The 15,698-nt window shown below is 39.5% G+C and overlaps 1 protein-coding gene across 4 annotated transcripts in view; it reads right to left on the reverse strand.

Annotated features, from left to right (window-relative positions):
• POLD3 (DNA polymerase delta 3, accessory subunit) overlaps positions 1-15,698 on the reverse strand; it is a 68,104-nt gene that overhangs the window by 30,881 nt on the left and 21,525 nt on the right. For all 4 annotated transcript variants that reach the window (XR_001887876.1, XR_001887875.1, XM_017885283.1 and 1 more), the window contains exons 4-7: positions 11,224-11,263; positions 9,779-9,911; positions 3,957-4,224; positions 2,706-2,778 (exon numbers count right to left, since the gene is read on the reverse strand). Coding sequence is in view for 2 of the 4 variants with exons in the window: in XM_017885283.1 (XP_017740772.1) it covers positions 2,706-2,778; positions 3,957-4,224; positions 9,779-9,911; positions 11,224-11,263 (514 nt within the window). In the remaining 2 variants the exon portion in view is untranslated. The remainder of the gene's footprint in view (positions 1-2,705; positions 2,779-3,956; positions 4,225-9,778; positions 9,912-11,223; positions 11,264-15,698) is intronic.

The following is a 15,698-nucleotide window of genomic DNA, read 5'->3' on the forward strand; positions in this document are numbered from 1 at the left end:
CAGATGATGTTGGCCTCATAAAATGAGTTAGGGAGGATTCCCTCTTTTTCTATTGATTGGAATAGTTTCAGAAGGAATGGTACCAGCTCCTCCTTGTACCTCTGGTAGAATTCAGCTGTGAATCCATCTGGTCCTGGACTTTTTTTGGTTGGTAGGCTATTAATTATACTTCATTACTTTTTATAGCTGAGTAACATTTCATTGTCTGGATATACCACCTTTGTTTATCTATTCATCAGATGACAGACTTTTGGACTGTTTCAATTTTTGGCTATTACGAAGAATGCTGCTATGACCATCTATGTACAAGTTTTTGTGTGGACATACAGTTTTAATTCCCTTGAGTAGATATCTAGGAGAGGAACTGCTGCTCTATGTTTAACTTTTAGAAGTACTGCCACATCATTTTCCAAAGTGAGTACACATCATTTTACATTCCCCACAGCAGAGCACGAGGGTTCAATTTCTCCATATCCTTGTCAACACTGTTACTGTCCAGTATTAAGTTTACACGGTTCAAGTCCCCACAATGAACTCTCTTCATCCAATTCTCAAGCTTCATTTTCATTGTAATGATCTTGTCGTGTCAAATACAATAAAAAAGTCCTAATTTTACTCTGAACATTCAGCCTCGAAGAAATGTCTGTTAAATAAATTAACTTTGTAAGCAATTCTTTTTTTACATTAATATTTAATAGTATTTTATTTTATCCAGGTTTTCCCCCTCACTGAATTACGTGCCATTATAACACCTTATTACTCCTACCTAGCAATTACAATCATCCACTATTTGAATGTTTTCTTTCCTTTTTTTTTTTTTTTTTTTTTTTTTTTTAAGGAATGGGGTCTTGCTGTATTTTTGGCTGGATTGGATTTGAATTCATGGGCTCAAGCAAATCTCCTGCCTCGGTCTCCCGAGTAGCTGGGATTATAGGCATGTACCACCATGCCTGGCTTTTTTCCCATATTTATTTGTTCATCTCTCTCAGTAGAGTATAAGGACTTGAGGCAGGGACCTTGTCTTTTTCTCTATTGTATCACCAGTGTATAACAATGCCAAGCATATAGCAGGTGCTCGATCTATTTGCTAACTAAACACATGACTTAAATAAGCACACTTCTGTATAGTTTGATTTTTTAAAACAATTCACAATCACATATTTTATGTATTTTAAAAATAAGAATTTTAAAATTCACTGGGTTTTTAAGGTTACAAATGCATTAAAAAAAAAAAGCAACCAACAAAAAGATGGGTCTCATCAAAGTTGCCAAGAAACCATGATCTGATTGGGTACAGTGGCCCATACCAGCTAGGCAGGTCAGTGACAGCATGATGCTTTAACACAGCAGTCCTCAACCTTTTTGGCACCAGGGACCAGTTTCATGGTAGACAATTTTTCCATAGGCAGGGGTGGTGGTGGGCAGCAGGGTAGGGGTGGTTTCAGGATGATACTGTTTCACCTCAGATCATCAGGCATTAGATTCTCACAAGGAGCCCGCAACCTAGATCCCTCACATGTGCAGTTCACAAAAGGGTTCGCAATCCTATAAGAATCTAATGCCAGCACTGATCTGACAGGAGGTGGAGTTCAGGCATAATAATGCTTGCTCATTTGCTGCTCACCTCCTGTGCAAACTGGTCCCCAACAGGCCCCGGACTGCTACCCATCAGTGGCCTGTGGGTCGGGGACCTGTTTTAATAGAAGTAGGAAGCATTTCCTGTGCACCAACTGTGCCTGCAGTAATACAACAATGCTTCCCAGAAACCTTTAAGTATCACATTTTCCATTCACTTTTCTAGTTACCCATTCTGAGCTGCAAGAACACAAAAATGTTCTCTGACAGCTTTTATAGCAAACACAAAAACTGTCACGCTTACATAAGCAGAATATGAAAAAAAATTTAGCCATCATGGAAAGGCAGAATTCTGACTAATTTTGCTTGCATGGGCATGTAACAAAATGCCTCCTTGAAAAATCTTTGTAAAACTGATGCTCCAAGAAAGTGTGCCATAATTATCCTGTGGCTCCTGCATTCTTCCTGGTATTCTACCACATACTCTCAGGGGATGTACACTTGATATGAGAAGTATGAAAATATGTGACTACTGGTTCTTTCCATACGGAAGAATTCTTACTTAAGTATCTTTTAAAATAAAGAAGATTTTGCTTTCTCAAAAAAAGATTTTAAATGTCCATTACGACTCAGGCCCTTCTAATTCACACTGGAAGTCTAATTCATTACTGTAAGTAATCTGCAAAAAATAACCGAAGAAAAGCAAAATATTTGCTTTTGTGGACCCTTGAGAGATAGAAGAAATAAAGGTCACACCAGGCAAACTGACTCTAGCATCCATGTTATTAACCTCAACACTATACTGCGTAGCCAGGTAGCCTCCCTTTTATTTTAATCACCCATTTTCAAGGGCCCTATGAAGGAAATAGTTCATTATCTTTTCAAGGCGGGAAGTTAAACCAGGAATAATAAATTGCTCTCAAAGGGATCTCAATTGAGCCTAACTCACCCGTAAAGTTCCAGCTGAGTTACTTTCATCAATATATTTACAGTACACTGTAAATTTATGTTAGGATGCAGGTAGTCTGCTGGATAGGCAAAAACTAAACAAAGTAACTTTCACTTCCAGTATAATATGTCATTACATTAACATTCATTCATTAGTCAAAGTAAGGTAAGAACATGCTTACTCATAGCAGCTTTTCCAAAAAAGTTGCTCATCATATTCCCTTTCCCTGGTGCCTTGTTGCCTGCTGAAGATGCCTACAAGCACAGAAAACACATACGATTTTTTGCTAGCATTTAGGCTGTTCATGAAGTAGCAGTCTCAAACAATCTCTTCTATAGCACACTGTTGCGATAGTATAGTCTCTACATAATGGTGCCAAAATGCGGAGGCGTTAGATATAAGAACAAATCCACACCAGATAGTAACTGGTGTTAATCTCTAAAGCTTAGTTTCTTATAGATCTTATAAAATTAATTACCCATGGATATGTCTAAACTTTTCTTGAGCACATTTAAAAACTATTTAATTTGACAGAATTAAAAAAGATCAGAGGCAGTATGTACACAAAGCGGGAAAACCTAAAACATTACATTTTTAATCATCAGAAGTAGATCTGAATTCCTGGTTCCCACTATTTAGTAGCAATATGAGCTCCAGGCAAATTACTTAAGTCTAGGTTTCAGTTTTACCATATGCGAAAGGGAAATAGTTAATACCTCCCTCACAGAACTGATAAGAGAATCTGAACAAAGACCAAACTATTGGTACACAGCTGAAATTCAATAAACATTATTGTTTTCCTCCATCCTTCTTTCCCAAGACAGACACTTGAAAATGACAGTGATCTAAATTAAATACACTTGACACTTGAAAATGACAGTGATAATAATAATAATAGTAACAACAATAATTATACTTTTCTGGATTTTAAAAATAGTATCGGAATGATACTTTTCTTAAGTCAATGCCCTTAAGTTAGTTCAGATGACCGAACAATAAAAATCTAAGGGAAGCAAATAAAGCAAAACAAAACAAAATACCCACATAAGGTATAATAAGAATGGGAAATACACTAGGAAGGAAGGTATATATTGCAAAGCCCAGAACATAAGATGTTCCTCAGAATGACATATTGCAAATAAACATTTTTTTGAATGTTAACAATTCTAGAGGTGTTTTCACATGTTTTCATCTGGGTCTCACAACAATCTCGTTCGCAAAGGAAATCCAAGGCTTAGTGAGAATCATTATCAAAAGCAAAAGAACTCTTTCAGATAACAGTATCAAGTATTAAAGGGTTCAAACTAAAGTAGAAAAATCAGAACTGAATATCAGAACCTTATATAAATAAACTACTACCACTGGGACCATTAATGCTTTTCTAGTTACCCACTCTGAGCTGTAATGAAGGGTATCTTCAAAGAAGACTTACATTTGTTACTTCCTTAGCCTCTATTTTAGCTTCCTTGTTGGTTTCTTGGGTTTTAGCAGCAGCTTTGGAGGCAAACATTCCCATAATTCCTTTGGGCTGCTGGGAAACCTGCTTGGATGCAGGTGGGCCATGACCATTGGTGGTCAGCTCATTGTTGGCTTGTGTCTCACTTGACATGTGAAGATGTGACTGCTCAAACTTTTTGGAAGATGAAGAGGATTCAGCAGGAGATCTAGGGACTGCAGCTGCACATTGTATAGCACTAAATCTGGGGACAGAAATGTTACATTCAGTTAATGTCAGCATATGCATTCTTGGGTGGTTCAACAAAAAAAAAGAGAAAGAAAAAAAAACTAATGTCAGTATAAAACCTTATTTTCAAATTCTTGCTTCTTCCACACAATACTTAACTCTAATATTGTTTAAAATCGACTTTAGAAAAATGTTGTATGAAACTCTCTATTACATAAAGAAACAAGTATTAGAGAGAAGTGAGTCACTTGTACTAGGTCATACATCTAGTTAGTAATAGACAGGGCTGGAATTAGGTGCCTTCTACCACCACTAATTGAATATTCTTGCTTTTTTTGAAAAAAGTATTCTAATTCAAAAGAGTAAGAATGCAACCAACAATAATAAAAGACGCAGTAATTTCATTATCCTTGGGAAATGAAATAGCCCTTGTTTTTAAAGACCTTCCTCTGATAGGGCTAGATTTGCAATAAATATTAACTGAATCAAAACTAAGCTTTAAATATTAACAAATTTCCTGGCAACTCTCTTGGCCAGAGTAAATCATGCTGTAGGGTTGGGCGCGCTTGCTCACGCTTGTAATCCCAGCGGTTTGGGAACCTGAGGTGGGCGCATCGCTTAAGTCTAGGAATTTAAGATCAGCCTGGGCAACATGGTGAAACTTTGTCTCTACAAAAAACACAAAAATTAGTTGGGTGTGGTGGCACATGCCTATAGCCCTGATTACTCAGGAGGCCAAGGTAGGAGGATCACCTGAATTCAGGAGGTCCAGGTTGCATTGAGCTATAAGTTCGTCACTCAACTCCAGCCTAGGGAACAGAGTGAGACGCTGTCTCAAAATAAATAAACAAATCATGCTTTAAAACAAGGAAAAGGCTGGGTGTGGTGGCTCACGCCTATAATCCCAACATTTTGGGAGGCCGAGGCAGGTGGATCATGAGGTCAGGAGTTCAAGATCTGCCTGGCACACGGTGAAACCTTGTCTCTACCGAAAATACAAAAGTTAGCTGGGCATGGTGGCACATGCCTGTAATCCCAGCTACTCAGGAGGCTGAGGCAGGAGAATTGCTTGAACCCGGGAGGCAGAGGTTACAGTGAGCCAAGATCACACCACTGCACTCCAGACTGGGTGACAGAGTGAGACTCTGTCTCAAAACAAAAAACAAAAAAAAAAGAAAAATAGGAGAATCTGGGAGCAGAGCCACTGGCTCCTATAACCTATAGTCCTTTACAGCCATTTGTTAATAATTTCTAATAATACTAACAGCACCAGACAAGTAAGTACGCCCAAGGCCAAGAGAAGAAAATTGGTGGAACAGCTTGCGTGGCATATTAAAGGGAACATACATCTCTTCTCTAATCATTATAGAAGTGCCGTTTCACACAAATCCGTAACATTCCACATTGTGAATGGGTAATTGATTTAGCCTTCTCACAGGATTATTTTCTTTGTTAGAAAAGCAAAGTTCCCCAGCTTTTCTAACAAAGAAAATATTTTATTTTCCCAGTCTTGCTTATTGAGCATACGTAAGACCTCCTTGAAGTCTTATTTTTTATTTCAGGCACCCAGCTCAAGACCTGGCACAGAAAAGTGCTAGAGACAACATGTTGAAAGAATGACTAAGTGAATGAAAGTGAGGCTTCTGGTTTCTCTCCCTTCTTTAGTGTATTACCTTCAACTTGGGGTGGGAGATTTCTAAACTATGTGGTGATAGCAATTATCTTAAAGATCAACCAGGTACAACTTCAAGATTAACTGCTAGAATACCTGGTCTAATGAAAAAAAAAAAGAAAATCCCTGATACATCATTTCATCTCAGAAGTAACTTTAAACTGGGCAGCCCCAAAGCTAGAGTCAATAGCTCCAAAAATCTTCCACTGATTTATTATGGTCTTCATCAGAAAACTCTGTATTTACACACATCTTTTGTGCATCAGAGTTAAGAACAGATGGAAATCATTTGCTTTCACCCACTGCTCTTCCTCTCTGGCCTTGCAGTACTTCCATATACAAGGAAAAGGGTAATGTTTTATTTCACTGTCAACGTCTGAAGTTGGCGTTGAAACAACTCTTTCTCCTTCTGGTCTGAATTCCACACCTTAGGGTCAGGACCAGGAACTGGCAATGAGAAAGAGACCAAGTTAGGCTGGGAGTATGTCTGATGACAAGAGATCTCTCTGGTCAATCCTAAAATTTCAACTTTCTTCTTGTCACGGCACTTAAAACACACGAAAGCATGAGTCAGATCTCAGTTGGCCCATAATTCTCAGGACCAAATACAAACTCATTTGTTGGAGATAAATTCACTTTTCTACTGAGGATACTTTAAGTAATTAGGTAAAGTTTCACTGAAGTGCTTCCTATTACCACATTTCTACTTGCCATGTTTATTTTAGTGGGCCTTGGCAGATTTCATTTTGAATTTTTGTGTCACTTTTATTCTTGTTTGCTTACTTGCTAGATACAACAAAGGAACTGATGTTTAGAGCCTGGAATACCCAACTAGATTTAAAAATTTTTTGAAATCTAGTAATATATTTCAAATAAACTTATCAGGGTGTTAATATTTTCTTGAAATCCTTCCCTAAAAGACAAGAGACTTGTAAATTATTACTCTTTGGCTATATATTTGTTTATTTAATAAATATTTGTATGCCTACTATGCTCAAGGTTTTGAGCTAAAGAAAAAAAAGAACTAATGTCTATCACTAATTCACTCAATAATTACTTATTAGTGTGCCAGGCACTATTTTGGGTATATAGTTAACAACTGAGACACGATCCCTATTCTCATGGAACTTACAGAAACTATGGCAATTCTGTCTCTCTCTCTCCTTGAGGACCCATCTTTATCAGTCATCCCACCTCCCCAGGATTTTCAGCCTTTTCTTCTCTATAGCACCCTCCTAACAATCCAAGTTCAAGTCATTCTCAACTTTAGAAATGTATATATCCTTCCCGTCTCAATCCCTCCTTAGCTACCACCCTCTTTTCTGCTTTGCAGTCAAATCTCCTGGAAAGAGCTGTCCATATTTGCTGTCTCACTTCCTGTGTTCCCATTTACTTAGCTCACCAGAATCTGGTCACTCCACTGAAAATGCTCTTACCAAGGGTATCACTAAATTCCGTGGATAATTTTCACTTTCTAACTTACTTGGCTTCTCAGCAACATTTAACATTGTTGACTGGTTCCTCCTACTTGAATCTCTTTCCTTAGGGGCTGAAACCCCACATACTCTTATCTCTGATGGCTCCCTCTTGAGCCTCCCTTTTTCTGTTCTTCCCTTGAAAAGCAGCTATCATTAAATAGTGCTTACTATGTGCCAAGTGCTATTCTAAGTGCTTAACACGTAATAGTCCATTTAATCCTCTACAACCCTATTTAGCTGGTACTATTATCAGCTTTACTGACAAGAAAATTGAGGCACCGAGAAGTTAAAAAATTTGCCCAAGGTCACACAGCTAGTAATTTGGCCTAGAGTTTTACTTTCTGCCCTTCTTGCATTCTATACATTCTCTCTGCATAACTATCTACTACTATGGCCCAGTTACTATTCTTTCTGATTCCAAAATCTCTCTTTAACCCAGATTTCTCTCCTTAGCTCTAGATTCACCTATCTTTTGCGATGGACATCCTCACTTGATTTCTCACAGGCTTCTCAAACTCAACATCTCTAAAACCCAATTTGTCATTTTTCTATCTCTCCTAAAGCCTGCTCCTCCTGTTATATTCCCCTTCTCAGTACTCAGCTGCCCCAGCCAGAAGCATGGGTATCAAACTTTTAATACCAAGAAAGGCTGTCTTCCCCATCCCCTACCCCCACACACCTTGTCCCTGACCACTACCATACATTGAGGTTGTTTTTCATTTTTATTTTTTTTGAGACGGAGTCTCGCTCTGTCGCCCAGGCTGGAGTGCAGTGGAGCGATCTCGGCTCACTGCAAGCTCCGCCTCCCAGGTTCATGCCATTCTCCTGCCTCAGCCTCCCAGGTAGCTGGGACTACATATGCCTGCCACCACGCCCGGCTAATTTTTTGTATTTTTAGAAGAGATAGGGTTTCACCGTGTTAGCCAGGATGGTCTCGATCTGACCTTGTGATCCACCAGCCTCGGCCTCCCAAAGTGCTGGGATTACAGGCATTAGCCACCGCGCCCAGCCACGTCAAGGTTTTTTGATGGTCATGACTCATTAACCTTCACACCTCTCCATCCCCAACAGCACAACTTTATATCAGAAAACTGTCGCATCCACCTGGATCACTGCCACATTTCTCCTCCGTGATGGCCTTGCCTCCAGATTATTCTCTTCTGATCTATCTTCAATACTGCAGCCAGAGCAATCTTTCTAAAATGCAATTTTGATAATTTCACACTATCTACTTAAATATTTTCAGTGGCTCCCCAGTGCTCTCAGAATAGAGTCTAAATTTTTATCCTACTAGTCAAAGCATAATGTAATTCCTGCTTGGCCTCTTTAGTCTTCTATCTAATCATTTCCTACCTTTCACTCTAAGTTGCAGCCACAGAAAACGACCGTGGTTCTGCACAAGCATGTTTTCTCTCTTAGCTCTGTCCTTAGTCTCTCATTTCTCCTTTGCTTGGCTATTTCTACTGGGCCTTCAGGCCTCAAGTGAGATGTCATAACCTTCAGTGTCATAAGTCATAACTGTCTTGTCCCCTGACTCTATCCACCCAAAAGTGGGAGATAAGTGCCCCTGCCAACATCTTCCCCCAAGATTCCTCCTATTACAGCACTCTTACACTGTATCATAACTCCTGTCTCCCATCAGTTACATGAAAAGGTACGCGGGCACATTCGCTCTATACTGTATGGTATGTCATAGGTATCATGAGATATTTGCTGAATGAATTCAAATGATTTTGTTCAGTACCTGTCACAGCAGTAGGTGTTCAATATATATCTGGGGAACTGATCTGAATTCTCAATACAACCCCACGAAGTAGACATTATTACATCGAATTTAAAGGCAAAGAAACCAAAGCTCAAAGAGTTTAAGTAATTCGTCCAATGCCACCGGGCTACTAAGCAGCAAAGCCACAACTCAAGCCTGTGACCACCAATTTCCAAAATGTACATGCATTATAGCCCATTATCTCCTTGTGCTGTTAAGGATACAAAAGATTTTAAAAACCTGATCCTGGTATGGAAGCTCAAGAAAAAGTTGCTTTTGGATGAAAAGCCGAGGGGTATCATATTAGGAATTATTTTTTTAAGGACAACATTTGAACTAGTTGAAGGATGGGTAGGATTTAGACAAGCAGAGACTGGGTAAGGGAGTTAGAAAGGGCACGACAAACATTTCTGGTGGCAGTGACAGGATAAATACATGAGAAATAGATTTATGGGGAGTCCACTGGGGTTTTCAATATGGGTTGTGGCTGCTATTTTTCACCTTATGATGTACTAATAAAACCAGGCATGTGTCTTATTGCAAGATAAATGGGGTTTTACTAGACTTGGCATTCACTCTTAAGAAGCAGCCACTGTGTAAACATCTTACAAAATCAATTCGTAAAGAAGCCCACAAGGAACATTAAGAAGCTTACTTGCTGCAGTTCTGCAAGTTGCTTTTAAGGATGTCATAGTCAGTATTGAACAGAGGCCCACTGTCCTTTAGCATGGCTTTCTGGATGCTGTACACATGGATGCTGGCAGTCACAGCTAGCTTGGACTTCACTGCTACAAGTCAACAGGAAAAGCAGTCTGTTAATACACAAACTTCATAGCATAGGGGACTTTAACAAGAAACCCTTCTGCATTAAAGCATTTGTAATCTGCGGTGGTCCAAAAAACTCTAAAAGGCCACATATACAGTAAAACATCAACCCTTCTGTCTGCAATGGGGACATTATGACAAGGTAGGTGGTGGTGAGTCATTTCTAAGTAGAGCACCTGTGAGGGTATCAGTCATGCAGTGGACACTCAGTAAATATTAATGATTGATGATGACTACGATGATCTTTTTCTTTCGGTCAGAAAAGAGCCTTACACTATAGCATATAATTAAAGAGGACTAAGTAATTTCTATCTGAGAATATCACTTATATATTTCAATTTTAGTTCAGAGAAAGCAACTCTATAATAAAAACACTACAAACTAGATAAGCCTACGGAGGAGAAACACAAAAGAACACCACAAGAACAAATGTTAGGTTCCGTGAAGGAAAGGATTGCAGCTAACTTGTTCCATGTCCCCAGTTCCTAGTATAGAGCTTGGTACATAGTAGATAATCATTACCTATCTATACAATAAAGAAATTTTGCTTTGCTTACCACTGTGGGAATTCAGAAAGTAAAAAGTAACAAATCCACCACTCTGAATACTTCAGAGTTAAATTTGGTAAAATACCCCCATCCTACCCTCACAGGCAGGAGCTCTTTCTTTTTAAAATACACACATTTTTTGTGTCCCTGACATGGCTGCCCTCCACTCTCCTCAGTCCCAATCTGTGAAATGGGGCCTGCAGGCCAAGAAGCCTTTATATACAAAGTACAACAGTACAGGTTTTGTCTTGAGATATAGGTCCAAGATCAGGAGGACCCTGAATGTTATTAAATTCCTTTGAATTGGGTTTTTAAACAATCGAATGGTAGCACTAATAGTCTTGAAAGAGTGAGACAAATTTAATTTAGAAGTCTTTCTGACTTCCAGAAGAGCATTCTTTAACTTGCTTCCTAAAAAAACTGCCACTGTCTTTTTACAGTTGATGAGGTAGCTCATATGGTATTCATAACAGTTTCTGCATGTGTCACGAGTTTTGAAATTCTGTGATAAAAGTGCTTTATAAATGTCAGCAGCTATTGGCCCTAAAAATGGGAAGTTAGGCAGATGTAGTATCATATTTTAACATGCTTCAAAAACTACTAATAAAATGACTATTGGGCTATTCGGTTAAATAGCTAAATATATGCAGATGTTAGAGGCAGATTTTTTATTGCACCTACATTGATGCCATAAGAGGAAAACTTGCTAAGTCACTAAAACACTTACCTTCCAATTTATCTTCTCTCACTACTGCAACCTTGTGGCACTGTAAGAAAACAACACTTTATTAGTGCTTAATGTAAGAATCTGCAATTTTAGTTTTCTTGCCCCAATAATTCAATTGTGCTGGGATGTGAAATTAGGAAAACACCAGGCACTCCTTAAAATACATGTTATAATTTAATAAAGTCAGACTCACTTTTAATTTGCTTACTTTCAGGAAAAAAATAATTTGCTTATCTTAAAACTTCTCAAAGGAGGGGGGGAAGCTCTGGAAGCATCTTATTTTGTTTAAAAGCAAGAAATAAAAATTCCTTTTGTGGAAAAAAAAAAAAACTTCTCAATAAAGTTAAGAAAAGTGATCTAGTACAGATTTCAGTACTACAATTAAAAGAATAAAGCATCTCAAATCACTGTGAGCAAAGGCTTTTTAGTGAGTGATTTAATAAGAATTACTGTATAATTGGCCGGGCGCAGTGGCTCAAGCCTGTAATCCCAGCACTTTGGGAGGCTGAGACGGGCGGATCATGAGGTCAGGAGATCGAGACCATCATGGCTAACACGGTGAAACCCTGTCTCTACTAAAAAATACAAAAAACTAGCCAGGCAAGTTGGTGGGCACCTGTAGTCCCAGCTACTTGGGAGGCTGAGCCAGGAGAATGGCGTAAACCCAGGAGGCGGAGCTTGCAGTGAGCTGAGATCCGNCTTTTGTGGGAAAAAAAAAAACTTCTCAATAAAGTTAAGAAAAGTGATCTAGTACAGATTTCAGTACTACAATTAAAAGAATAAAGCATCTCAAATCACTGTGAGCAAAGGCTTTTAGTGAGTGATTTAATAAGATTTACTGTATAATTGGCCGGGCGCAGTGGCTCAAGCCTGTAATCCCAGCACTTTGGGAGGCTGAGACGGGCGGATCATGAGGTCAGGAGATCGAGACCATCATGGCTAACACGGTGAAACCCTGTCTCTACTAAAAAATACAAAAAACTAGCCAGGCAAGTTGGTGGGCACCTGTAGTCCCAGCTACTTGGGAGGCTGAGCCAGGAGAATGGCGTAAACCCAGGAGGCGGAGCTTGCAGTGAGCTGAGATCCGGCCACTGCACTCCAGCCTGGGCGACAGAGCAAGACTCCGTCTCAAAAAAAAAAAAAAAAAAAAAAAGAATTACTGTATAATCACATGGAGCCACATAAAAATTGGATCTGTTCCTCATACCATATACCAAAATAAATTCTAAATGGATCAGAGATTTAAATGTAAAAAATGAGGCCGGGTGCGGTGGCTCATGCCTGTAATCCCAGCACTTTGGGAGGCTGAAGTGGGTGGATCACCTGAGGTCAGGAGTTTAAGACTACCCTGGCCAACACAGTGAGACCCTGTCTCTACTAAAAATACAAAAATTAGCTAGGCGTGGTGGTGCGTGCCTGTAGTCCCAGCTACTCGGGAGGCTGAGGCAGGAAAGTCGCTTGAATCCGGGAGGTGGAGGTTTCAGTGAGCTGAGATTGTGCCACTGCACTCCAGCCTGGTGACAGAGTAAGACTCCGCCTCAAAAAAGGAAAAAAAAAAAAATGGGCCAGTGGTAGGAACAGACAGTTCACAGAAAAAGAAATATAAATATCCCTAAAACATATGATAACATATGCTGTACGTTAACAGGCACTTTCATACATTGTTGGTGGGAACAAGAAACAGACTGATATTTGGCAATATCCAACAAAAGTACACATGCACTCACCCTTTGACCGAGCAATCCTACTCTAGGAATGTAACCCTAAAACACACTAGCAAAAATATACAAAACACATAGACACTAAGCTATTCACTACAGCACTATTATTATCCGTAATAGCCAAAGATCGTAAATAACAACTACCAATAAAGGATTGCTGAATAAGCTAAGGTATATCTATCAATGTGGCACTATGTGGCTATAATAATGAGGAATATTTCTATAACTGCTGTGGAGTGATGCTCTGAATCTACTGTTATGTAAAAAAAACCAGAGTGCAAAATAGGTTGCACGTATGAAAACATTTATCTAAGAAAGAGAGGCAAAATTAATATATATTTTCTTATATTAAAAATACATGCAACAGGCCAGGCGCAATGGCTCACGCCTGTAATCCCAGCACTTTGGGAGTTCGAGGTGGGTGGATCTCGAGGTCAGGAGTTCAAGATCAGCCTAGCCAAGATGGCGAAGCCCCATCTCTACTAAAATACAAAAAAATATTAGCTGAGCATGGTGGTGGGTGCCTGTAATCCCCAGCTACTTGGAAGACTGAGGAGAATTGCTTAAACCCGGGAGGCGGAGGGTGCAGTGAGCCGAGATCGCGCCACTGCACTCCAACGCCTGGGCGACAGAGCAAAATTCCATCTGGAAAAAAAAAAAACGGAGAGGGCAAACCCAACGTAACAGTTACCTGTAAGGGAAAGGAGGGAACCTATGAATTGAAAGCAAAATGGAAAAAAAAAATTGAATTTAACTAGATATTGAATTGGTGGCTTCAGTAGAGTGAGGAATTATTTCAAGTGATTCTAAAATACAGGATGACTGTGCATCCTTAGCAGGACATATCCTACAGACAAAGAACTGCAAAGAAATCTTATTTTCAGTAATCAAATTGTTGGTAATAATACTGGTTTTGCTTTTTGAAACCTTGTATATTTGTGTAAAGCAAATAGATATTTTTGTTAATGTTCAGAACCACCAAAATTCACAACATAAAAAAAAAGCAATCTAAACATCAAATAAGTATTTTAAAAAGTGTAACCGTAAGTTTGAGCTGGGATTATTAATGTTCTCATAATGTGTTTTCTCTTAAAACAGGCAGTCCTAAAAATGTCATTTTCACTGGTTTTATTCAAGGGAACAAAAAAGTCATGTTCTGTAAAACTGCACACTAAAATTACAGAGATTATAAAAGTACAGACCATTAGGAATGAATCACTCAAAACCTATGCAATTTTGCAGTAAAGAGCCCTAAAAACAGTAATTCGCACCTCATGAGAAGATCTGAATAGACCAGACAGGTCAGTGTGGCTATATACTGCCTCGGGGGATACTGAAAGTACCTAAAAACAACAGAATGGAAATGCCAGCTGGTGCTAAAACAATGCAGACCAGAGTAGAGCTCTGATTCAATGGGTTCCTATTAAAGTGGACATGGGAGTTAGGGAGCATCCACAAACCCAGAGCCTAGGAGGGGGTAAGCCCCCTGTTCTTAGCAGAACAGGGAAAACATGGCTAGCTGATGAGAGAAAATTCTTCATAGAAAAATTACGGCTAAAACAACAGAAAGGCCAGGTGTCATGGTTCATGGCTGTAATCCCAGCAGTTAGGGAGGCAGAAGCATGAGGATCATTTGAGCCCAGAAGTTTAAGACCAGTCGGCCAGGTGCGGTGGCTCACACCTGTAATCGCAACACTTTGGGAGGCCGAGGCGGGTGGATCATGAGGTCAGGAGATCGAGACCATCCTGGCTAACACAGTGAAACCCCATTTCTATTAAAATACAAAAAAATTAGCCGGGCGTGGTGGCGGGCACCTGTAGTCCCAGCTACTCAGGAGGCTGAGGCAGGAGAATGGCGTGAACCCGGGAGGCAGAGCTTGCAGTGAGCCGAGATCATGCCACTGCACTCCAGTCTGGGCGACAGAGCAAGACTCCATCTCAAAAACAACAACAACAACAACAACAACAAAACCCAGCCTGGGCAACATAGTGAGACCTCGCCTCTAACAAAAATAAAAATAAAAAATTAGCCAGGCATGGTGGTACATGTCTGCAGTCCTAGCTACTCAGGAGGCTGAGGCAAGGGGTTCGCTTGGGCCCAGGAGTTCAAGGCAAAACATCACCATTTTGTAACCTTTAGTGAATTAATGATTTAGGCAATGATTAAAACTAATCTCAGCTAAAATCATTAGATGAAAAGCTAATAGGGAACCCATAAAGCATAGCTCAGGTTGACAGTTCTTCACATTACAAAAAGAACCAGCCAAACATTTCCTTGAAATTTTCAAATAATCCTCTGGAAGAATCTCTGAAATGAGATTTGAAGGAAGCTTTCACGTTCTATATATTTTTAAACATTTTTTATAATAATCATTGGAAAAATAAAAATTATTTACATTTAAAAAAAATCCAGGTCAGGCACAGTGGCTCACTTCTGTAATCCTAGCACTCTGAAAGGCCGAGAAGGGCAGATGACTTGAGCTTAGAAGTTCGAGACCAGTCTGGGCAACATGACAAAACCCCATCCCTACAAAAAATACAAAAATTAGCTGGGTATGGTGGCGAGCACCTGTAATCCCAGCTACTTGGGGGGTTGAGGCAGGAAGATGGCTTAAACCCAGGAGATTGAGGCTACAGTGAACCGAGATTCTGCCACTGCACTATAGCCTGGGTGACAAAGTGAGACCCTGTCTCAAAAAATAAATAAAAATAAAAATGATTAAAAATTCCATACAAAGCCATGTAATGTCTTTT

Source organism: Rhinopithecus bieti, unplaced genomic scaffold (assembly GCF_001698545.2).
Source record: "Rhinopithecus bieti isolate Rb0 unplaced genomic scaffold, ASM169854v2 scaffold_14549, whole genome shotgun sequence".
NCBI lineage: Eukaryota > Metazoa > Chordata > Mammalia > Primates > Cercopithecidae > Rhinopithecus > Rhinopithecus bieti.